Source organism: Podarcis erhardii (assembly GCF_964252035.2).
Source record: "Podarcis erhardii genome assembly, chromosome: 13".
Taxonomy (NCBI): Eukaryota; Metazoa; Chordata; class Lepidosauria; order Squamata; family Lacertidae; genus Podarcis; species Podarcis erhardii.
The window spans coordinates 52,561,013-52,586,407 of NC_138502.1; the positions used below are offsets into that span (position 1 = coordinate 52,561,013).

Below are 25,395 nucleotides of genomic sequence, written 5' to 3' on the forward strand. Positions count from 1 at the left end.
AAGGAGCACCAGTGTGACAAAATTCAGGAAGGAGGAGCCAGCTATTCTATCTTAAGGAAAGGACTGTGACGGTAGGCAGAGCATTGGAATAGGGACAGTTAGACGGTCGAAAGGCAAGGGCTGAGGCAGAGTGGAGTATTGGTGCAATCATAGTTAGAAAGAGCAGTTGAGGAGAAAATCTGTGTTGAGCAACAGAGAGGAACATGTGCCCCCCACTATGCTGTTAGATTCCAAGTCCCATCAGCCCCAGCCAGCATGGCCAATGGTTAGGGATGGGGTGGGGACTGCCACAGAGTCCAAAGAGCAGGGACAGAACCATCTCCAAGAAGGGGAGCCATCAGATTCATCTTTGAGGAGTCGGGACATAATCGTACCTGACTCAGAAAAATTATCATGCCACTCTGGAAAAACTCATACTTGTCAGATTATCGAAAAAAGAAGATACAGCAACAGTGTATGTTGCTAAGTATTACAGCAGAGTGAAATATTATCTGTGGTTTGGGGAATTCACAGTGTAGATGATGAATGTAATATTACATTTATTCCTGGATGAGTCCCTGTAAGCAAGAGTCCAACACTTTTGTTCCCCCCGCATTACTTCAGTATTTTGAGGTTACATAAATTGGTTTATCCCTAATTGAACATGGAGCTGCTGTGGGATGTTTTATGATATTTGAAGGTAACCGGTCTTCTCTAAAGGCTGGATGCAGCACTGACCCTCAGGAGTAACTGAAATATTCTTCAAATATCTCTTTTTACCCTTGCCTTCCCTGTGTGCTGTCAGGTGCTCTTGCTGACCCTTCTCCTCACTGTGATTTCCCTTTCCCTTACAAAATGTAGATGGTAAACTACTGGGGGGAAATCTAGCTTCATTTTCTTTTCTTTCTTTTTGCTTACATTACTGTACATTTCCATGCTACGTGATGGTGCTATAAAAATAAACAAGTTTTCAGTCATCTTCAGATTAGGAACAGCTCCTCCTCTGTGATAAATGTTTCCTTGAGGTAGAGGTGCACATAATTAAGTTCTGGGGCAAGTGAGAACATGAGCCATCACAGATTAATTATCATAGCTATAACTTTCATATTGCCCAATGTCAACTCAGACCAAATATATTAGTAGAGGCAGTTCACACAGTTGAGAGTCAAACAAAGTACATGATGCATAAACTAGTTCTTTGACTGCATCTGTGCACACTCACCAGAACATTCATATTAACAAGCCATTTTTAAAGTTATCAATTCACAACACTGGAAAAAGGCATGTTGTTAGCTGATTGATAATGCAATCCTATATGCATCTATTAGGAAATTAAATCCGTTGAATTCAATGGGTTTACTCCCAGGTAAAGGAGTACTGGATTGTAGCCTAACATCATACCCATGTAAAGCTGTATCTAGCACTAAAAAACTGTGTTGTTTGCCAGGTCTTTCCTTCTTCAGGCAAAGATTGGTGTTCATATGGACACTAAGGCTACAACATTGTACAGATGGTGGCAGCTGTTCAGCCTCACCCAAGTCAGCAGATTAAGTTTCTTAAGACATTTTAGTGGGCAGTAGTATCCTGCTTGCAGATCAATATGTCTGATAGAAAATTTGCTTGCAAGAGCAGGATAATGGAAAAATTGACTAATTAAAAGGATAGGCCTTCCTCTTGACATTTTCTCCACTGACTAAATATTATGATCTACCTTACATAGATGGTGGACCTAGCAAAACCAATTAGAAACTAGGGTATGTGCTCAGTTTTTAAGCATTCAGTGTAATTTCTCTCTACACAGCATCCTCCAGTGCACACACTGAAAACTGTAATAGCAAGTGTGCTAATATAGTTCATTGCTAATCACTCACAGGGATGGAGCTCAACCACCTCTGTCAGCTCAGAAAGGGAGGTTGTTGGGCAGTAAGGGGTACACCAACAGAATTCTCCACCTGTCCCTATTATTATTACCACCATTATTCCATCAATAAGTGCCAGAACTAAGACGCATATCCCCCAAAAGCTGAGGGATTTGAATTGCGGTTGACATAGAGGGAGCTTATTGTGTATAGTTTACTTAATTGAAGTAAAATTGGTTTTATAGGGGTGTTTTAACTTGGAACTGTTTAAATTGTATTGTTTATGGATAAATTTTGATGTATTGTTTTTAGATATGGGCCAATGGCCGTAATAAACCAATCAATCAATACCACCATTATTATATATTTAGAATCATAGAATCATAGAATCATAGAGTTGGAAGAAACCACAAGGGCCATCGAGTCCAACCCCCTGCCAAGCAGGAAACACCATCAGAGCACTCCTGACATATGGTTGTCAAGCCTCTGCTTAAAGACCTCCAAAGAAGGAGACTCCACCACACTCCTTGGCAGCAAATTCCACTGTCGAACAGCTCTTACTGTCAGGAAGTTCTTCCTAATGTTTAGGTGGAATCTTCTTTCTTGTAGTTTGGATCCATTGCTCTGTGTTCGCTTCTCTGGAGCAGCAGAAAACAACCTTTCTCCCTCCTCTATGTGACATCCTTTTATATATTTGAACATGGCTATCATATCACCCCTTAACCTCCTCTTCTCCAGGCTAAACATGCCCAGCTCCCTTAGCCGTTCCTCATAAGGCATCGTTTCCAGGCCTTTGACCATTTTGGTTGCCCTCCTCTGGACACGTTCCAGTTTGTCAGTGTCCTTCTTGAACTGTGGTGCCCAGAACTGGACACAGTGCTCCAGGTGAGGTCTGACCAGAGCAGAATACAGTGGCACTATTACTTCCCTTGATCTAGATGCTATACTCCTATTGATGCAGCCCAGAATTGCATTGGCTTTTTTAGCTGCCGCGTCACACTGTTGGCTCATGTCAAGGTTGTGGTCAACCAAGACTTCCTAGATCCTTTTCACATGTACTGCTCTCAAGCCAGGTGTCACCCATCTTGTATTTGTGCCTCTCATTTTTTTTGCCCAAGTGCAATACTTTACATTTCTCCCTGTTGAAATTCATCTTGTTTGTTTTGGCCCAGTTCTCTAATCTGTCAAGGTCGTTTTGAAGTGTGATCCTGTCCTCTGGGGTTTTAGCCACCCCTCCCAGTTTGGTGTCATCTGCAAATTTGATCAGGATGCCCTTGAGTTCATCATCCAAGTCGTTGATAAAGATGTTGAATAAGACCGGGCCCAAGACAGAACCCTGTGGCACCCCTCTAGTCACTCTTTTCCAGGATGAAGAGGAACCATTGATGAGCACCCTTTGGGTTCGGTCAGTCAGCCAGTTACAAATCCACTGAGTGGTAGCATAGTCAAGACCACATTTTACCAGCTTCTTTACAAGAATATCATGGGGCACCTTGTCAAATGCCTTGCTGAAATCAAGGTAGGCTACATCCACTGCGTTCCCTTCATCTACCAGGCTTGTAATTATGTCAAAAAACGAGATCGGGTTAGTCTGACATGACTTATTTTACAGAAATCCATGCTGACTATTGGTGATCACAGCATTCCTTTCTAGGTGCTCACAGACTGTTTGCTTAATGATCTGCTCCAGAATCTTCCCTGGTATTGATGTCAGACTGACTGGGCGGTAATTATTTGGGTCCTCTCTTTTCCCCTTTTTGAAAATAGGGACAACATTTGCCCTCCTCCAGTCTGCCGGGACTTCGCCAGTTCTCCAGGAATTCTCAAAGATGACTGCCAGTGGTTCTGAGATCACATCTGCCAGTTCTTTTAATACTCTTGGATGCAGTTCATCTGGCCCTGGAGACTTGAATACATCTAAACTAGCCAAGTATTCTTGTACTATCTCCTTAGTTATTCTGGGCTGTGTTTCCTCTGCTGAATCATTTGCTCCAAATTTATACCTCCCTTTTTCCCTGACAGGGACTCAAGGCGGCTTACAGATAAAATGAGAACAGCTAAAACATATAAAAGAAATCATAAATAAATTAACAGTCCCCCACATTGAATGCACCCAAAAGCCTGTTGGAAGAAGGTTTTCACCTGCTAGCAGATGGACAACAAGGAGGGGGCCAGTCTAGCTTCTCTAGGGAGGGAGTTTCAAGGTTGCCTGGGAGGATGGCAGGACCTAAGCTGTGTAGGGCTTTATAGGTCGTAGCCAGCACTTTGGATTGTGCCCAGAAACAGACCAGTAGCCAGTGGAGTTGTTGTAGCAAGGGAGTTGTCTGCTCCCTATAACCAGCCCCAGTCAACAATCTGGCTGCAGCTCCTTGGGGCAGCTGAAGTTTCCGAGCACTTTTCAAAGGCAGCCCCACATAGAACATGTTACAATAATCCACAAGAGCCATAAACTATGTAGAAGTGTTGGGATCCAGGTGCTGATTTGATGTGTGGTTGGGTAAGGAAGACAGAATCCCACTATGTCCTGCGCTGGTGCTGTCCTGAGATCAGATTTGGAAACATCTGGAATTGATTCAATCTCAGTGATGCAGTCCAGGTTGGCTTCCTCTTCCAAGATGAAATCATGAATAATTGCAGTTTTATTACAGGCAGACTTGGTATTTAGCAACAGCACTGGTTCACCACATGACCTGAGGGCAACCTGGCAGAACTTATCAGGTTACTGCGGGAAATGGAGAGAGCTGGAAGCAGGAGGACGCCTTGAGAGTCTCAATCCTCTTCCCCTTAACTGGCCTGGCCAGTTACCTCCACTGTGTCGCCCCCTTTCTGTTATCACTAGAACAAACACACTCCTCTCCTTCCTCCCCATGCCCACCATAAACTTAAACTTTTTCTAAACAAAAAACAGTTTCAATATTTGTTTCATTTATTCAATTGATACCATCTTTAGTAGATCACTGGTTTTTTAATAAAGAAGTTATTAATAAATCTACACAGGTAACTCACAACTGACGTGCATTTAACTTGTGCATATTCAGCTTTACACAGTTCACAATTTAAAAAGTGGGGGGCAGGCATCTGAGAAAAAAGTCTTTGGCAACCCCACCCACCATTGAACCCAAAGTGATTTGACTATCCACGATTTTGGTTTCACATGCTATCCCTAGAATGTAACCCCTACATAAGTTGAGAGTCGCCTGTATCCTCCTAATTTGTTTAGGACAGCACTGTTTATTTCACATAACAGAGGTTGTAGAGTGAAGAGACATCTCTCTCAGATCAGTATGTTTCCTGCTCAGCCGTGTGTCCTCTTGTGTTGATGACAGGGTGAAGATAGCAAAACTTCAGAGAAGAGCCTTCATCCTCCTCCCGTGTCACCTGACCACTTTAAATGCAACATCCTGAAGGCTCAGGTGGAAGCAGCTTTTCGTGTGGGTCCTCAGGTGGGTATGCCATGTCTGCCTCCCCTTTAAATGTTCTCTTGTGGCTTACGCACATGTGTATCCATGCTCATGCACTACACATACAGGCCACACACACACATTCACTGCACATTCAGCACACATACGCAGCATACACACTCACTGCATGTGCAAACATGTAGTCAAGCACTCAGACATACCTTCTCTCTCACACACACATGTGCAAAGGGGGGTGGGTGGGTGTGCATACACAAAACCAGCATTTCCAACCCTACCCACTCCAGCACTGGTGGAGGGGGGCTGAAGAAACTGCCTTTTACTTTGTGTTGGGAGTTCTTTTACTGTAAAGCAAAGTTGTTTCTTTGGAGGCATTTCCAGCCCACGTGGTTAGCCTATACTTTCTGAAGTCATTTAGTGTCTGGATTTATTTTCTTACCTTGGTCCCCATTGCTTGAATTTCTAGCACAAACAATTCCTGCCCAGACACAGATGCCGAGACCAAAAAGAAGCAATTTGTTAGAAATAGTCAACTGTGCCTAAGGACTTAGTCTACCATAGTTACAAATAATTTGAGATGATGCAATTTTCATGACTGCAGTTGCCTAATAATAGCAACATTTACATTGTTTTTCTTTAATAGCAAGGAAAAGAATAGGTGTGCCTTCAAAGATTTGGTCTGTGATTTATTTCATTCTCCCTCTTTCACCTTGGCACAGATTTCAGATGAAAGATAAATCACTTTGGCAAAATATAGGATTAAAACCAATCCAATTATAATAAGGCTGGCGTCTATGGGGCAAAGATAAATTTATCCAAAATACCAAGAGAGCTTATATCAGGGAAAGTCCATTTACATATTCTGAGGGGCCACTCTTTTCTGCAAGGTAGAAGTTTATATTGCTTCTCTTCTCAACCCAGGCCCTTTAACTGAATTGGGGGGGGGGGTTGCAACTGCAAGATATGAATCGGGGCAGCTTTTGCAGCTCAGTGCACAGCTTGAGATCAGCTGGAAGTTGATGGTGTTCAGCGAAGAAGGAAAAATATGGTCTCCAAGATATGGTCTCTATTGACTTTCCTCAGGCACAGTGTTGCCTATGCTTGTCTCGAAAGGCCTCAATAGTCCCAGATCTCAATCTCCCAGCTGAAAAGCCTGCCGCTTCCACATTATAGGGAAGTTTGTCTTCTTGATAAAAGGCCTAGAGGAAGAGCCAGTGCTTTTTTTTCTGGAGAGACGCAGGGGGACACATACCCCTAAACATTTTGTGAATCTTTGTACTTTTGTCCATTTACTGTATTTATTTTTCCCAATTTGAACTATAAAATGGTGATTTTCTTGAGTCAAAATAAGAGTCCCCCTAAACATTTTTTAAGGAAAAAAAGCACTGGGAAGAGCTATTTCTGTTCCCCCTCTTTTTCAGAAACTGGTCTTGTAAAACTACACTATAAAGGGTTTTCTTGAACCCTATTAGAGGTGAACTGTGTCAGTTCTCTGCTCCATAATTGTGGGGAGAGTTAGACATTTTCCCTCTCAGAACAGAGAAGGATATGAGCACTTTAGGTGGAGAATGGGATAGTCTTCTAGATGGGAAGTCCCCCCTCCCTCCGCCAAGGCATTAGAATATCAGGATCAGTATTTCTTCTTACAGAACTGACTCTCTCTCCACCAAGGTTAGTGAGGAGCTTCTAGGGCCAACAGAAGAAAAGTCAGCTGGCTTCTCTAAAGTACCACAGCCAAACAAACAAACAAACAAACAAATACGAATTGCTTCATGAGTTTTCATGAGAATGTTTTCCCCCCAGGTGACAGTCCTGTGTTATTTATATTTGAAAGCATTTCTAAGGATAGCAGCAAAGGGCCCCAGTTTGATCTTCTGAATAGCTGTGGTCCAAAATAAATGAATGAATAAACAGAATCTCCATGTATGTATTTATGTGCATATTTATAGGCTTCTCCTGCCCAAAGTCACCCTGTATACAGGCTGTATTCTCGGCAAACAAAATTAATGCAGTAGACTCCTTGAATGCAGACGTGTTTTTTCTCCCCAAAACGTAGTGGTCAAGATGAAATGAGTGCAGATCTATGGTTGCCGTCATTTGTGATGGATCTGCTTATTACATGATAAGCGAGGAGGGAGGCAGAGCACCTTGCTAAAGACTGATATTTAAAACAAGCACAGCAGCAACAGTCTGAAAGTTTTGTAATGAATTTGCATGATTGGGGGTTTTCTACAAAATCATTGTTTGATCCTAGTTTATTATATGTGTGTTCAAATGTAATGCAAAACTCCCACTGCAAATAAAGGTGGATGGAATGTAATGGATCTTGCATGAGCTGGAGTTTTGCTGTGGCATGTTTGCTTCCAGCATCCCACCTCAAGGATCCTGGTTCAGAGAATCCACATTCCAGATCTGGATTCAGTATGGCTGCAGCCATGGAGTGTAGGTCTGTAATAACCACGCACATGCTATATGAGTGTACGAAGAGATTATGTGTGATGGTTTCACTGTTTTAAGTTGTGCACATTGCACAAACAACTGAATGAATTAGGAGCAAAAGAGGAAGAGCAGCAACTCTCTGGTTAAGTTGTTGTCAGAGCCACCCTGGGTCCCAGCTCACAAGAGACCAAAGTCCAGTCCAAGCTATATACAAAAGGTTTTATTGAAGATCATTGTCGTCATTACATCCAAACTCCGTGGCTCCGCATCTGTTACCCTTAGATGTTAGAAGTCCCCTCTGAGTCCGTCCCTCCCCTGCACCAATTTAAGAGGCTTGTACTGCTCCACCTTTTCCTCTCTTTCCTTTTCCGCAGGGTCTTCCTGCCCCCCTGTCTTCCCTCTTTCCGGGACTCCCCAGAGGCTGAGTCTTCTCCCGCCTGCTCCCCCCTCCTTCGTGCTTTGGCACCAGGCTCCTCCTCAGAGCTCTCCTCATTTCCGCGCGCCTCTATATTTGAACTTGGCGCGCGTACGTTGCCTCTGACCTTCCTTTCTACAGTTACGCTGCTCTCGGTACTACACTCCTCCCTTTCAGGCAGGACGTCTTGCTCCGAACTCCTCCCCCTTCCTCCTTCCTGTCCTGCTCTTTCTGACACACTGGCAACTCCCCCCCCTCTACTCCGTTCCGACGGGGGAGCTGGTCCCGCTTTGCCACTCCCACTGGGGATTCCCTCTTCGTTCCCCTCTCTCTGACTGATTCCCTCTCTATTGCCCCTTGGCCTGACCAGGGGGGCTCCCTTCTGGGAATCCTCTGATTCGCTAGACGGACTTTGGGACAACCTCGGCTCGTTGTCGTCCTCTTCCTCCTCGCCCTCGCTCTCTGTCTCCTCTCTCCCTAAAACCCTGACATCCATCCCCCCCTCGAAGCCCCCCCTTCCCCCCTTCCGCTCATCGGGTGCAGGTTGTGGAAGCTGCCGCTCTTCGGAGGCGGACGCAGGATACAGATTCTGCACCTCCATCTCCTCTGTTTGCAGTTCGTTGTACGAGTGTTCGAATTCGGGTTCTTGACCCAAGGTGTTCTCTTCTCCCTCCTCCATTGGTACCTGGTCCGGTGCTGCCTGCCAAGGTCCCGTCAGCCATTTCCTGCGCCAGTCCTCCTCTGGTTGCTCGTCCCACCAATAAGAGGGTTCTGTGTCCACCCCCGAACACGATCCCCTGGGCGAGTTGGAGTCCGGCGACCTTTCTTCAGGTGAAGAAAAGCCGTGGAAAGTGCTGCCTGAACATGTGGGCGTAAAGAGCCAGTCATCAAAGTACTCGGCTGGCATGGGTCTATGAGGGAAAAGGGCATGGAACTCGTCTTTTAAAAGAGGTTCGTCTAAGGCGTAGCCCGGCACCCAACCATTGGCACTGACTGGGGCACCCTCTCTGACTAGAAAATATTCTACTCCCTCTTGCCCCCATCTCGAGTCCAGGATCTCTGTGACCTCGTTGAGTGGTTCGGCCCTAGGCGCCCTCTCCCTCTCCTGTGACTTAGTGTGTTGTTGCGTGACTGTGTCAGACTCCTGAAACCTGTGCGGTGCCTTGTAGGGAGTGAGCACCGATCTATGAAAGACCGGGTGCACTCTGGAACCTTCGGGGAGGGCTAGTCGAAAGGCTACAGGGTTGATTTTAGCCTCCACCTGGTACGGCCCTAACTGCCTGTGCCCCAGCTTCTTCTTGGCCAACGACTTGGCTGGCATCGCTTGGGCCGCTAACCACACCCAGTCCCCCACCTGGATCTCCTCTCCCTCTCTCCTGTTTTTGTCAGCCTGCACCTTATATGCTTGCTTGGCCAGCTCTAAATGTCTCCGCAACTCTTCGTGCACCTCCTGCAGCTCCGCTGCAAACTGGTCGGCTCCTTGCGGCACCCCCTCTCCCGGTGCCACGAACCCCGGGAAGGTTCTGGGATGACGACCATTGTTCGCGAAAAACGGCGTCACCCCCGTGGACGCGTGCTTCGTGTTGTTATAGGCAAACTCTGCCATCGGCAGGTAGTCCACCCAAACTGCTGGTCGCTGGTTGGCGTAACATCTCAGGTACTGCTGCATGATCGCGTTGACCCTCTCAGCTTGGCCGTTGGTTTGTGGGTGTCTCGCCGACGTGAGGTTGATCTTGACGTTCAGGATACCTAAAAGCTTCTGCCAAAAATTGGAAACAAACTGGCGCCCCCTGTCGGACAGGATGGACTGCGGCAGCCCATGCACCTTGAACACGTGATCGATGAAGAGTTTGGCAGTCTGTTCCGCCGTCGCCACCTTTGCGCATGGAATGAAGTGCGCCATCTTGGTGAACAGGTCCACAACCACCAGTACCGCCGTCTTCCCCCTGGAGCTGGGCAGGTCAGTAACGAAGTCCAGAGCTACCCTCTCCCACGGTTGCTGTGGCGTTTCCAGCGGTTCCAACAGCCCCGCTGGCTTCTGGTGTACTGGCTTGAACCTCTGACAAGTGTCACACCTGGCGACGTAATCCGCTACCTCTCCACGCATCCGGGGCCACCAAAAGTCTCTTGCCACCAGTTCTATTGTCTTCTCCTTACCGAAGTGGCCCGCACTGGGGGCGTCGTGCAACTGCTGCAGAACCTTTGCGCGAAGCTCGTCGCTTGGCACGTAGAGGGCACCTTTACGAGTTAGCAGCCCGTCGCGTAGTTGGAACTCTTCGCCACTCTGCACACCTCTGCGCAATTCCTCCATCTTGGACTGTGCGAACTGATCCACTTGCAACGCGCGTCGCACCGCGTCCAGATCTACTGTGGCGGCAGCGCACGACCACGCCTGCGGTGCGAAAATGTGCTTGGCTGCTACAGGCGCCGCTTCATCGAGATATTGCGGTTTCCTGGATAGCGCATCGGCTATAACGTTGGAATCTCCTGGGACGTACTCTATCCGAAAGTCGAAATCCGCGAAGAATTCCGCCCAGCGCATGTGCCTCTGGCTTTGGAGCTTCGCCGTGCGCCAATACTCTAGGTTCTTGTGATCCGTGCGGACCTGTACTGTGTGCTTGGCTCCTATGAGGAAGTGTCGCCACGCTTTGAAAGCTGCGTGAATGGCTAACAGCTCCCTGTCCCATATGGTGTAGTTTTGCTCCGCTTTGCTGAGCTTTCTGGAGTAAAAGGCACCGGGTCTCCAGTTTCCATGTGGATCTTCTTGCAGGAGTACGGCTCCAACCGCTCTGTCTGACGCGTCGGTCTCTAGTCGTATGGGCTTGCCTGGATTCACGTGCAGCAGCTGCTCCTCGGAGGCGAAAAGGCTTTTAAGCTTCTGAAAAGAGCGCTCCGCCTGTTCCGTCCACACGAACCTCTTTTTCTTGGAACTGAGAGTGTCCGTGATCGCTGCCGTCTCCTTTGCAAAACCTCTGATGAATTTGCGGTAGAAGTTGGCGAAGCCGATGAATCTTTGGACTTCCTTCCGATTGCGAGGGCTCTTCCAGTCCAACACCGCGCGGACCTTGGCGCTGTCCATGGCCAGCCCCTTGTCGGACAGCTTGTAGCCTAGGAAATCCACGTCCGTCACATCAAACTGGCACTTCTCTAACTTGGCGTAGAGCTTGTTCTCCTGTAGTCTCTGCAGGACTTCCTTTACGTCCTTCTCATGGGCCTCCTCCGTTTCCGAAAAGATCAGGATGTCGTCGAGGAAACACACGCATTTCTTGTAGAGAAGTCCCGCTAGCACGTGATGCATAAATGCTTGGAAGACGTGAGATCCATTTTGGAGACCAAATGGCATAACTCTGTATTCGTACGTGCCCAGAGGCGTGAACATGGCCGTCTTCCACTCATCGCCCTCCCGGATGCGTATGAGGTTATACGCTCCACGCAGATCCAATTTGGTGAAGATCTTCCCCTTCCTTACGGTTGCCAGGAGATCATCTATCTTGGGCATGGGGAAGGCCTTGGGTTTGGTCTTACTGTTTATGAATCGATAGTCCACAATGAGTCTTTTCTGGGGCGTGTCTTTCTTCTTTACAAAGAAAACAGGACTGCCCCCCACCGCTTTCGATTCTCGGATGAATCCGCGCTTCAAATTGTGCTCTATGAACTCCCTGAGTTCTTGCATCTCGTCCTCAGACATGGAATACAGCTTTGCAGTCGGCAACTGCGCCCCTGGCACCAGGTCGATGGCACAATCATAAGGCCTGTGGGGCGGCAACTGGTCAGCTTCCTTCTCGCAGAAAACCTCCAGGAACCCCTCGTACTTGCGGGGTACTGCCTGCACCATGCCAAGTTGCAACTGCTGCTCAGCTCCCTCCTCCTGGCTGGACTGGATGCAATGTTGAGCACAGTACGATGAGCAAAAGGTGATCTGCCGTTGGTACCACGCTACAGCAGGACTGTGTCTCTCCAGCCAACTCATGCCTAATACTATAGGCGTGTCTGAAAGGCGGGTGACATTGAAGCTGATGACTTCTTGATGATTTCCAATCCTCATCACCATGGGAGGCGTCTGTTGCACAACTTGTCCTCCTAGCAATTTCCTGCCATCCACCGTGACTACGTTCAGAGGTGTTGTCGCTGGCAGAAGCGCTATGCGATGCTGCTTGACAAAGTGCGTCCCCACAAAATCTGCGTTGCTCCCAGAATCAATCGTGATGGGGACTTCCAGGGTGGTTCCATTCGGCAACTGAAGTGTTGCAGTGAGCTGCACCGCTGGCTTGGGTGGTAAAGGGTCTGTGCGTTGCAAAAGCGCTGGGGACTGCTCTACAGATTCGCCTGGCTGAGCCCCAGCAGCTCTGCTTCCAGCCAGGCACTGTCGTTTCCCTGAGGTTGCTCTGCTTGCATCATTTCTGCTGCAACAGTTGCTAAAGCTGCAGTGTGTTTCTGCAGCCTCTGGGGACACTCTTTCGCCATGTGCTGTGCACTGTCGCAAATGTAACACTTCCTGGTCCCTCTAGGAGGCTTTGCCTTCACTGCACCGGAAGCTGGGGCTCTGGCTGTTGCTTGAGCCTTAGCACCACCAAGTTCCATGGGCTCCTCCCCCTGCCTTCCCAGTGGCGAAGGATGTGACTGACTGAACTCCCTGGGGATGAAAGAAGACGTCCTCGCTGGTGGACGCACCTGACGTTCTTCCTCAGTGTGCCAAGGACGTCCCTCGTGCCGTATCCCAATCGCCAAAGCCCTCTGCACAAGCTCCTCCAGGGTCTGGGGTCTGTCTCCCCTGGCAAGGTCATCCTTAATGGGACCGCTGAGCCCCTCCCAGAACAAATCCCTCACAGGTGCACAATCCTTCTCCCAGCTTAGCGCAGTCAGTAAAGCAAAAAATCTAGAATGGTACTGACGCACAGTGGCTTTGCCTTGCCGCAATCCAAAAATTTCCCTGCGTGCAAGATCCACATCTACAGTAGACTGGAAGCAGGCATCCATCGCTTTAATGAATTCATCTGCATCGCGGCGGGCAGGGCCATCTTCACGCCACAAATTGCGCAACCAGTCTCTGGCCGGCCCATGCAAGTGAGAAACAATAAACCCCACTTTCTCCTCCTCATCTTTAAAGTCATGACGAAGCAAGTGCAATGCATACAAAACGTCTGCTCTGAAACTGGGGTAGTGCTTCAGGTTCCCATCGAAGTGGGTGACTAGGCTGCCCCCCCTCCGTCCAAGTCCAATCCCCTCTGATCTGGACCCTGGGAACCCTTCCCTGCTTGCACGTTCCCACCTTGTTTGCAGGTCCTGGCAGCGCTTCTCCATTTCGTCATGCTTCTTCTGAGACGCAAGGACTGCAGCAGTGAGTTCGGAAACCGTAGTTCGCAGCGCTGTCAACTGCTCCTCCGCAGTCATGGCTGTCACCGTTCGTGAGCTTTGCAAAAAAAAAAATTTTGCGTTCTTTGGAGGGGACTTTCTGTCAGAGCCACCCTGGGTCCCAGCTCACAAGAGACCAAAGTCCAGTCCAAGCTATATACAAAAGGTTTTATTGAAGATCATTGCCGTCATTACATCCAAACTCCGTGGCTCCGCATCTGTTACCCTTAGATGTTAGAAGTCCCCTCTGAGTCCGTCCCTCCCCTGCACCAATTTAAGAGGCTTGTACTGCTCCACCTTTTCCTCTCTTTCCTTTTCCGCAGGGTCTTCCTGCCCCCCTGTCTTCCCTCTTTCCGGGACTCCCCAGAGGCTGAGTCTTCTCCCGCCTGCTCCCCCCTCCTTCGTGCTTTGGCACCAGGCTCCTCCTCAGAGCTCTCCTCATTTCCGCGCGCCTCTATATTTGAACTTGGCGCGCGTACGTTGCCTCTGACCTTCCTTTCTACAGTTACGCTGCTCTCGGTACTACACTCCTCCCTTTCAGGCAGGACGTCTTGCTCCGAACTCCTCCCCCTTCCTCCTTCCTGTCCTGCTCTTTCTGACACACTGGCAACTCCCCCCCCTCTACTCCGTTCCGACGGGGGAGCTGGTCCCGCTTTGCCACTCCCACTGGGGATTCCCTCTTCGTTCCCCTCTCTCTGACTGATTCCCTCTCTATTGCCCCTTGGCCTGACCAGGGGGGCTCCCTTCTGGGAATCCTCTGATTCGCTAGACGGACTTTGGGACAACCTCGGCTCGTTGTCGTCCTCTTCCTCCTCGCCCTCGCTCTCTGTCTCCTCTCTCCCTAAAACCCTGACAGTTGTGCTGTGCCCTTCCACCGTGGGCGCTGTGTTGTTGCATCCAGTGCTTTGCATTGCTCAGAATGAATGAATGAAGGAAACTTTAGTTGCATCAGCCAACAGCCATAGCAACAAAAGAACATTGCAATATACACAGAACAAAATAAAAAGTCGATTATATAAAACACAGTTGAGGGTCCTGAATCAGCAATCAAAGAGTGGACCTTATTCTGATTGCCTCAGCTAGAAACCTTTCAACCTTTGCAGTCATCTGCTCCTCTTGATCTGCCAGGAGAAAAGACACTGTGGCAGTGGTTGGGTGACCTGGAATGGACAATAAAAGAGGTGTGTGTGATAATTTCGTTCCTCAGGTCTTTGTAAAGAGTGCATGCCAGGAGGACATGCGCCACTGATTCAGTGCTGCCAACAGAACTTTGCTATTAGTCAGATGAGAAATAAATTAAACTCCTCAGCAGTCACATTCCCCCCCCCAAAAAAAATTAACTTGAAAGACATTTTTATGAAATGCAATACCGACCGACTGTTACCTTGAAAAACCTCATTGTTTGTAAGAGTAGGATTTAATTCAGTTGGTCTAAATGGGGAAACGTGAGAAACCTAGGGGTATGGTGAGACTGAAATGGACTGAGTATGTTTGGTGAGGATCATCAAAAGGGAAGATCCAGCACCCATAACTTCCTTTCATCATAGCCTATATACAGTGTTACCTTGGTTCTCAAACTGAATCCATTCTGGAAGTCCATTCCAAAACCAAAGCGTTCCAAAACCAAGGCGCGCTTTCCCATAGGAAGTAATGCAGAACGGTTTAATCCATTCCAGACTTTTAAAAATAACTCCGAAAACAGCAATTCAACATGAATTTTACTATCTAACGAGACCATTGATCCATAAAATGAAAGCAATAAACAATGTACTGCAGTCAGTCAATCAATCAATCAATCAATCAATCAGTAGCTGGTTCCACACTTGGTTCCACACAGTCACAAAAACAAAGGAAAAAGCCACAAAAACAAAAATGCAAAATAAATAGCAAAAATAGACAGACCTCAGCCTAACACTCAAAACGGAAGTGTGGCACTCAAATTGGAAGCGTAACACTCAAAGAGTGTGGTGGTAGTGGTTAAGAGCGGTGGACTTGTAATCTGGTGAACCGGGTTCGCTTCCCCGTTCCTCCACATGCAGCTGCTGGGTGACCTTGGGTCAGTCACACTTCTCTGAAGTCTCTCAGCCCCACTCACCTCACAGAGTGTTTGTTGTGGGGGAGGAAGGAAAAGGAGAATGTCAGCTGCTTTGAGACTCCTTCGGGTAGTGATAAAACGGGATATCAAATCCAAACTCTTCTTCTTCAAAATAGAGTACGTTCGGCTTCTGAAAATGTTCACAAACCAGAACATTTAATTCTGGTCTTGCAATGTTTGGGCTCCAAGTTGTTTGAGTACCAAGGCATTTGAGAACCAAGGTACCACTGTATTGTGTTGGTATGAGGTCTTGTTCCAGCTGGGGGCTGCAAACCAAAGCAGTTGTGGAAGGCATGTGAGTGATGGTGCTGGCGCAAATAGCCCCTCTGCAAATGAACCATGAGCTTAGCAGCAATTGCTGTATGCTTCTTATAGGCTCCCGTAGATCACTGCATTTGTATAATGAGCTGGGTGTGAGAGTTGGAGTAAAAGTTTATTGTTTTGCAGACTGGCCTAGAATAGCTGCCTAAAGAATAATGCGAACAAAAATGAGTCTAATTTAATCTGGAAATAAAAGTATTTATATGCCTACAACTTTCTAAAGCCCCCAGTTCTTGTTAAACAACACAATTGTGATTTCTGGTGATCCATTTACAAAATATTCTCAATGGAAAGTACAGGAGAAGACCTTTACAGTGTTAGCCTTGATTCAAAAGTAAGCACTCACTGCCAAATGTATTTGTATTTGTATGCTGAATCTATGTACTATATCAAATTACTATGCACTGTACTAAAGTAGAGTTATTTTTTCAACAGGTTGGAAAAGAAGAAACTTCTTTGACAAATCCTCCTAATGCTTCCAGTCTGCAGGACTCTAATGTCAGGTCTGTGGATTCTTATTTGCAGGGTTGAGATTATTAATGAAAGTTATTGGAATTGTCAAAGAATGCAGTACATGCTTGTCAAGGATACAAATCTAGTTGATAGTTGCAACCTCTCATGTCCTAGATGCTCCCTCTCCCCCCAAAAGCAAGTTCTTCACAAAGGGCAGGAATCTTCCACTGTAGGGGTATGCAAACTAATTTCCCATCGTCCCCAAGTTTTCAAACACACAGAGAGAAGGGGGGTATTCCTATTGTTTAGGGCTACAGTTTGAAAAAAATAAATAAATGGTGGAAATCTCTCTTGTTAGGGTCCAATATGTAAACCTTGAATATTGTTACAAAAGTCCCTCTTGTTACAAGCCTGCCCCTCTCTCTGCCAAGTGGTGGCAAGAGCCCATGGGGTCTGTGTCCCTTTGGAGAATAGAAGACGCAGCAGAGACTGTCTGGCTTTAAGAAATAGGGTTTATTCACCTATTTACACCTTCAGTCTGCATGCCAGTTTTCAAGGCTATCCAGTGTTAGTGTTTGGTATCTCCTCCCTGTAAATATAATCTAATTCATGTGTGTGTGTGTGTGTGTGTCCCCTATCCCTAATTACCGGTAACTGCCCGGGGCAGAAAGGTCTAGCTTGGAAGAATCAGTGGTCCAAACCAAATTTATCTAAATTTGTGTCCTCAGGTCACTGTCACTTTTATGGAATTAGTTTATTACTATTTTATAATTAGCTACAATAGAACTGGAATGTTTTCAGTGCCTAATCAAAAACAGCTGCTTCAGAAACTGAAGCTGTCAATTAATGCATTAGTTGGAATGCTTCCTATTTATGTTGAGGGGTGGGGAGAGAATGGCTTTATGTGGAGAAACTGCCCCATCTTCATTGTACTTCACCTTATTTCATATTGGACTGATGAAGTAGAAATGGAGAAATAGGATTTCCAGACAGATTTGAGTCTTGTAAATGAAGCTCTGGCAAAACAAGAATCTGGCAGAGCTAAAATCTGGCACAGACTAGGTTCCATAAAGAGAACAGATTTATGCTGGAATGAGAAAATGGTTGCTTTTTTGTGATAGTTGGGCCATATCCAACATAATAATTCTTAGAGTACATATAGTTAAAACCACTTTCTTCACAATGTACAAAGAGGGTCCTTCTAAGGGCTTCACTTCCACTGCCAGTTTCCTCCTCCCCATTTGAGATACATGTGGGACCATTTGGGGGGGAAGAGTGTAATATACTTTTCCATGCCTCCCCAGTCTCTTACTGGTGAGAGATTCCAGGGCTTGTAAGGCACAGTGGAGACTGCCTTTGTGATATATGGTTTATTTACACACACCTTCTAGCATTGCTTCTCCCATGGCCACAGTCTTGGATGCAGCAGAAATCAGCCCTGACCCTCAGCCCTCTGCGCAGCCCCTTGCATTTAACAGACAGACCCCTTTTCTCTGCTCGCTATCTCTCTGAAGGAGGGGCTCACACCTCTCTGCTATCTGCTTTGCTAATCACTCATTACCTTCCTTTTGTTCTCCATGATGATGGCTTTTCTCCCAGGTGATTTCCTGAACACAGAAAAACTGGTTTGGCCTGTAAATTGACACTGCTAAATTCAGCATCTGGCAGCCTATTTTAATACTCCAAGCATTGATTAAACTCCAACACACACTAGACCCAGGAATTTAAGGGAGGGTCTGTCACCCACAAATTCATAACATTACAACCAGCCAACTTGATTCTTGGTACACTGGCTAGTAGAATGTTAGGTTTGGATATCAACAGGTTAAAATCCACACTGAGTTGCAAAATAGCCTTTGAATAGCCTTTGTTAACTTTGTTGAGTTACTGACGTAATCTCTGTCAGACTAATTTATTTTGCAGGGTTATTGTGATGATTGAGGTGGTAGAGAGCTGGATTCAGATCTCTCCTCTGCCAGAAAGCTTTCTGGATTATCTTGGGCCAGTCACTCCCTGCCAACATAATCTACCACAGAGAATAAAAAGAAGAACCATATATATTGCCCAAAAACCCTTGGAGAAAGTGTGGAATAGATATATATGAGAATTCATAAAATTACAATGCCACTCTTTTGGCTCCTGGGAGAATGAGAAATTCAAATGGAACAAATACATAAATCATGATAATTGACCAATGCCTGCTGGAGCCTTGCCATATCAGTTGAGTGCAACAAAATCCTCTGCCAGTGTGTGGATGTGTGGATTGATTGAAATGTGCTCCAAAACCTGCGAAGTTGAAGAAAGGAAACATTTGCTGCTTCGCATTTCTGATCAGCCTATTTTGATTTTCCTGACTGTCATTGTTTTTAATATCACTTGTCATGTGGTACATTTGTTGAGCCACTACTTTCATGGAACGCACAAGAAAGCCATCTGGGCTGTTTGGAATGCCAAATGTTTAAACATGTGCTCGCAATATTCTTTTTAAAACAAACTGTTGGCTCAGCATAGTCAGCTTTTATCCACTGATGGTATCTATCATTATTCATTAAAAAAAATTTAACCCAGAGGTAGGGAAACCCTGGACAACGGACCATTCCTGGTCCACTAAGGGGTCTAAACTGGCCCATGAGGCCATTTCCCCAAACTACTACTACTTATTAGTCTGTGAACTGCCCTAAGATTGTATTATGAAGGGTGGTATATAAATCAATCAATCAATCAATCAATCAATCAAATAAATAAATAAATAAATAAATAAATAAATAAATAAGTCAAGTCTTGCTTGTGCTGCTTCATTAGCATTCTCCATGAGAAAAACCAATCTACATATCATCAAGTAGTCACTGAAGAAGAAATCAGTAGAGGAGGAATAGGTTGCCTTTCTGTCTATTATCAGGTAAGATGCAACAAGCGCTGCTGCTTTACTCCCAACAATATAATGATTATTCCTGTTCAGGTACCCCAGTATGTTGAACGTCTGATGCAGAGAGAGCTAAGAGTTCTCTTTAAATGAACTTGTTTGAATGTGCTATCCCTGTCAGCCAGCACTGGAAAATTCTCCCAAATGCTGGGATGAGCTTTTGAAATTCATTAGCAGTGCAGAATCTTACACATTTTTAATGGTCTGTGAAATATAAATGGAGCTATGATCTAAATATATTCTACCGCTGTTTTTACATTTAGAAGAAAATGCAACTTGACGAAATTAGTGTATTTAATGTGTAATTAGAGTAGGTCCGTCACATGCAGAATAGAAATTTCTGTTGCAAAAGCTTCGAAAAACAACTTAATGAATCTAGAAGAAGGTGCACTTCTGACATATTTAGCTTGGAATATATATTGGACCATAGCAAGATTAAATTAGACTTCTCTGTTATGTTTATCTGTATTTTGCTTTTCTCCATAACATGTCTCCGTAACTCTGTATCTTAGTTTGTGTGTTCCTTTGTGGGTTGGGGAGGAGTAGGGCTGCCACATTTGTTCTGGCAAAATACAGGACAGGGCATGGCAGTGGGGGTGGGGTGGGGGTTTATTTTCATTTGGTGCTGAAGTGACTTCATAGCAATCCATTACAATCTATTGCAGCCTAACAGGACGGCCCCTCTAGAATTTGTCATACACAACACACACATGAATTTCCAAATCTGTCAATCAACCTTTTTATTTGACCGTCAGAAAAATAAAATACAAATACATTTGTCAATAGACAGTTAAAACATCCAGAAAGCTTTTAGAGTTTAGCCAACACTAAAAAGGGCTAAACAGATAGCCCCATATCAATACAGTCAATTATGGTCTTGCGACGCTTAAAGGCTAAAAAAAGAAATTTGGCCACCAAGAAAGGTATAGCTCTAGTGACATTATTCAGCAAGTGTGAAACCTGGTTTTCTCCGGGTAGGAAGCTAAGTTGACATAGGAGTGGGTCTATAAAATTTTGTCTAAGCTCTGCATAAGAAGGGCAAGTCAAGAGAATGTGTTCGGTGGACTCAACCACACCGATAGCACAATGACAGGTTCTCTGGGCGTATGGTACTCCCCTGTACCTTCTCCACAATATCGCAGAGTCAAGGACATTTAATCTAGCCGCTGTAAGAAGTCTGCGGTATTCCACATAGTGGATTTCTACAAGGTAGGGGGCTGGTATGGTCCGATAAATCTGGTCCCCTAGGAACATCCCTGGTTTTACCTGGGCTATGTCCTCTTGTCTGGCAATATCACTCATCCAAATCTGTCTTTGCTTGGCTACCCAGAGCTTAAATACCTGACCTTTCACACACCCTTTCAAACACATGTATTTGGAGAGGATTCCTAACTTGGCAGAGAGAAGACATGAAATACAGGACGTAGCATTTTACATTGAAATATGGGACAATCCTGTATAATCCAGAACAGGTGGCAACCCTAGGAGTAATACTGAACGTGAAACTAAATAGCTAGATGACTTTTTTAAAAAAAAAAAACAAACTTGAAATGCTTTGATAACTGGTTACTAAAACTACATAAAAACTGGTGTTAGAAGGCACCTCAAAGGTCCTCTAGCTGCTCACATGATCAGGAATTTCTTCTACACGTTGAGTTGAAATCTCCTCTCTTGCAACTTAAATTCCTTTGGTCCAGGTTGATTTCCCAGGAAATAGCTTCTAGGATATTAACTAATATGTTTACAGTATTGGGTGGGGCAGAGAAGCAGCAGCAAAGCCAATACCTGCCCCTCCGCATGGTGGAGGTGGCAGGAGCAGAGGCAAGCAGCTCAGTGCCCAGATGAAGTATTTTACGCAGGGAGGAGAAGTGGTGGAGATGGCTTTACTCTGACCATAGGTCTGCCTAGTGGAAGTGGTAGTGATGGGAATCCCTGGAGTTTCCTTGAATATGGGGTGTGTGGAAGAGGGGGCGGGGGGTGCTTCTCCAGCTGCTCCATGGACCTGCCTGTCTGCATGGGTTTTTCTTTGAGTTTCGGGAGTGAGAGATTAGCTTCCCAAGCTGTGGACTTTTGGAAGGCGCTTGGGCAGAGAGAGAGGTAGAAGAGCACCTGTGGTCTAGGATGCAGGAGAAAAAGCTGCTCTTGGGAAGAGAGAGGGGGGTCTGTGGAGTGTAGAAAGAAAAAGAGATAATCTTTGGTAGCTGATTTGAGTTGATTTAATACAGTGGTACCTCGGGATGCAAACGGGATCCGTTCCGGAGCCCTGTTCGCATCCCGAACGGAACGCAAAACGCGACAGCACTCCTGTGCATGTGCAGGTCACGTTTCGCCACTTCTACGCATGCACGTGACATCATTTTGACCGTCTGCGCATGCGCGAGTGGCAAAACCCGGAAGTAATGTGCTCCATTACTTCCAGGTCACTGCGGAGCGCAACCCAAAAGCGCTCAACCTGAAGGGTATTTATCCCGAGGTATGACTGTATTTGTATTCCATTTTTCCAGCAACCGATGTTGAGCTCAAACCAGCTCACAATATTCACAATAGCATTAAAAAACAGCAAACATTGCAATCTATAACAGCAAACACAACAGCATATAAAGCAAACAACAACAAATTCATGAAAACAATTCATACAATTAAATAAAATCATAGTAGGGTGTGGGTGTGTATGCACACACGCACACACACACACAGAGACAAACAAACAAACAAACAAACAAACAAACAAACAAACACACACTTGAGATATGTATCTACCTACCTACCTACCTACCTACCTACCTAAGATATCGAACAAATGATATCTTCTCCCAGAAGTCCTAACTTTGTCTTTTCTTATTTTTTTCATTTCTTTCTTCTTCTTCATTTAGAAATCTAGCCCCTTTACGGCCGGAGACAACACAGACAAGCAGTGTACCTGAGAAGCAGGAAGTTAAAGCACCACGGGTGAGGAAACTGATGAGGCAGTACAGCTTGTGAGTATAATTCCAATTATGGCTGCTGTACACTGTTTCAGATGTGTTTTCCCTAGGGGTCCATTTCAGGAGTCGCCAACCTTTCGGTTCAGTGGGCACATTTTGAATGCTGTGGGTGCCAGTCACAAAATGGCAGCCTTGGGATGTGGCATAATACAAAATTTAGAGTCTCGTCAGTGCTGCTTCCCCCACCCCCCAGACAACTTCAGGCTTGCCATGCGAAGTCAGCAATGTCCTGCTGGTCCTGATTATGGAGATCACACAATATTGATCACACACACAATGATGATGTTGCGGTGACAACGGTTGACCCGTGGAAAGTCATTTTGGGGTCAGAGAGTGAATGTGGAGAGCTGTCCCTCATCTCTCTGCCACTTCTCTTTCTCTTTCTCTCTCCTTTCACAGAGACATGTCTCCCCACCTTCTACCATCCTTCTCCCAATCCATCCACCCTGAGTCCAACAGCTTAGACCCCAGCCCCATTAGGCCTTTCCCTCAGAAACAGAGCCAGCTCCCCTGTGATGGGGTGAAGCTCCTGCCTCGGCAAGTGGAAGTGCAAGAGGTGGCACCCTGCCCACCCAACCACTTCTGAAGCAGAAAAGGAGGTGTCCCGGCAGGTGGCATAACTAACCCGTTTTCCACAGATGAAGAAGCCAGGCGGCAATGCTTTGAGGAAGTGCTCCAGCTCCCACTGAGTTTGGCAAGAGCCAGGGCCACCCCCAGCCCCCCTACTTCTGCCCTTGCCATGCCCTGGCTCTTGCCAAACTCACAGTCCTCAAAGCATTGCAGGGGGTTGAACTAGAATCTGGCATGTCCAACAGGTAGATCGTGATCCACTGGTAGATCGCAGGGTGTTCCTGGTAGATTCCTGGTAGATTCTGGCTGATTTCTGGCCCCTCAGCAATCTCCTTCCTAAAAAAGCTCAACAACTAGGGGTAGATCACTGCCAGTTTTTTTATACTGTGAGTAGATCACAGTGTATTGATCCTTGAACTGGATAGTCCTCAGGATCACTTCCACCTCTATAATTCTATGATTCTGTGAGAGGTGATTGTGGAAGTGGTAGTGGGGGCAGCAGTGGAGGGAGAGAGGAAAGGAGGCGGCCATTCCTGTTTTGCCTCAGGTGACAGGCCAAGCCAGCTCAGGAAACACCTAGCAGTGGGGAGCATTTGGGTGCTGCTTTGCCACTGGGGAGAAGTGACTGAAGAGGGAGGAGAAAAGTGAGACCGTGAAGAAAACAAAGAGGAAGAGGAAGAGGAATAAAAAAGTGGATAAAATTAGAGGAGTCTTTCTGCACTGAGGTTGTTTCACAATCACATGGAAAAAGACAAGTGGTCCAGTTTGAAAGAGAGTGCAGACTTAAAAGAGTGGAACAGTGAAGCCAGCATTCAAATCCCTGCTCAGCTCTGAAGCCTACGGAATAGCCTTGGGCCAAGCCCTTCTCGCCACCTCTTCTGCACCTCAGCATTGTTGTGAAGATGATGGGGAAAGACTCATGCAAGCTTCCTTGAGGACCTTCCATGGGGAGTAAAGGTGGAATCAAAGTCTACTAATAAAGTAACCAGAAACAGTTCAGTGTGTGACTTGTCACATCTGTTTTTGGCCCTTTCAGCAGAAGTGACAGAAGCAGACTGAAAGATCTTGGCAAACTTTAGCAAGTCACAAATAGATAAGGTGAACAAAACAAATCAGGAAAGGCCTCTAGCGGAAAGGAAGTGCACAACTGCAGCTCACACACACACACACTGGATTATGTTCGCCCCCATTATATATGATAACATGCAGACTGGATGAATTTTCTGTGGCTCTTCCTGGTTTTTAAGCAGCCCCCCCCCCCCCAGTTCTGTATGCAGACAAGGTTTTCTGAATGCAACCAAAACTGTCGAATTAGCTTTGCAACCTGAGTAACCCCTCATATTACATCTACTAACTGCTTCAAAAACCCTAAATTCAAACGAACTCTTAGCTTGCACTTTTGGCTCATGATGCCCTGCCATTGCCATTGCCATTGCCACAGCCCCCTGCTCATTATTATTCCTGATTACTACTGCCAGTTGGGGACGCGGGTGGTGCTGTGGTCTAAACCACAGAGCCTAGGACTTGCCGATCTGAAGATCGGTGGTTCGAATCCCCGTGACGGGGTGAGCTCCCGTTGTTTGGTCCCTGCTCCTGCCCACCTAGCAGTTTGAAAGCACGTCAAAGTGCAAGTAGATGAATAGGTACTGCTCTGGCAGGAAGGTAAACAGTGTTTCCGTGCGCTGCTCTGGTTGGCCAGAATTGGCTTAGTCATGCTGGCCACATGACCGGCTCCCTCGGCCAATAAAGCGAGATGAGTGCCACAACCCCAGAGTCGGCCACGACTGGACCTAATGGTCACAGGTCCCTTTACCTTTTAATCAATGGGACGTGGGTGGCGCTGTGGTCTTAACTGATCATAAGGTCAGTGGTTCAAATCCTCGCAATGGAGTGAGCTCCTGTTCTTCGGTCCCAGCTCTTGCCCACCTAGGAGTTTGAAAGCACATCAAAGTGCAAGTAGATAAATAGGTACCGCTCCGGCGGGAAGGTAAATGGTGTTTCTGTGCACTGCTCTGGTTGGCCAGAAGCAGCTTAGTTATGCTGGACACATTACCCAGAAAAACTGTCTGCAGACAAACACTGGCTCCCTTGGCCAGTAAAGCGAGATGAGTGTTGCAACCCCAGAGTCATCTGTGACTGGACCTAACGGTCAGGGGTCCCTTTACCTTTACCTTACTGTCAGTTGAGCCTGCCCAGTAGAGAGAATAAATCAGAGCCTGTGTGCACAGCAAGCCAGGCAGCAAACTGTGTACCTGCTGACTTACTAGTTTCTTTCTTTAAGCAAAACATCTTAATAATTCAATCAGCATAGTTTTCCCACTGTGAAAAATAATACTATTTACGGAGATTTTTTTTACTGGGGTCTAGGACATAGCTGTCAACTTTTCCCTTTTCTTGCGAGGAATCCTATTCAGAATAAGGGCATTTCCCTTTTAAAAAAAGGGAAATGTTGGCAGTTATGGTCTAGGAGCAAGACAAGAGAATGTAGAGAGCTGAGAATCATTGAATAAATTGAGTGCTGTGAATGGTGATTAAATAGACTAAGTTTCATTGCGAATATTCCAGTGAAATTAATGTTACAGCTGT

The 25,395-nt window shown here is 46.2% G+C and overlaps 1 protein-coding gene across 4 annotated transcripts in view; it reads left to right on the forward strand.

The window, feature by feature from the left end:
- The window catches only part of LOC309326407 (band 4.1-like protein 4B), a 144,156-nt gene that overhangs the window by 88,797 nt on the left and 29,964 nt on the right, over positions 1-25,395 (forward strand). For all 4 annotated transcript variants that reach the window (XM_081835068.1, XM_081835070.1, XM_081835069.1 and 1 more), the window contains exons 18-20: positions 5,165-5,281; positions 16,315-16,382; positions 22,129-22,233. In XM_081835068.1, coding sequence (XP_081691194.1) covers positions 5,165-5,281; positions 16,315-16,382; positions 22,129-22,233 — 290 coding nt within the window. The remainder of the gene's footprint in view (positions 1-5,164; positions 5,282-16,314; positions 16,383-22,128; positions 22,234-25,395) is intronic.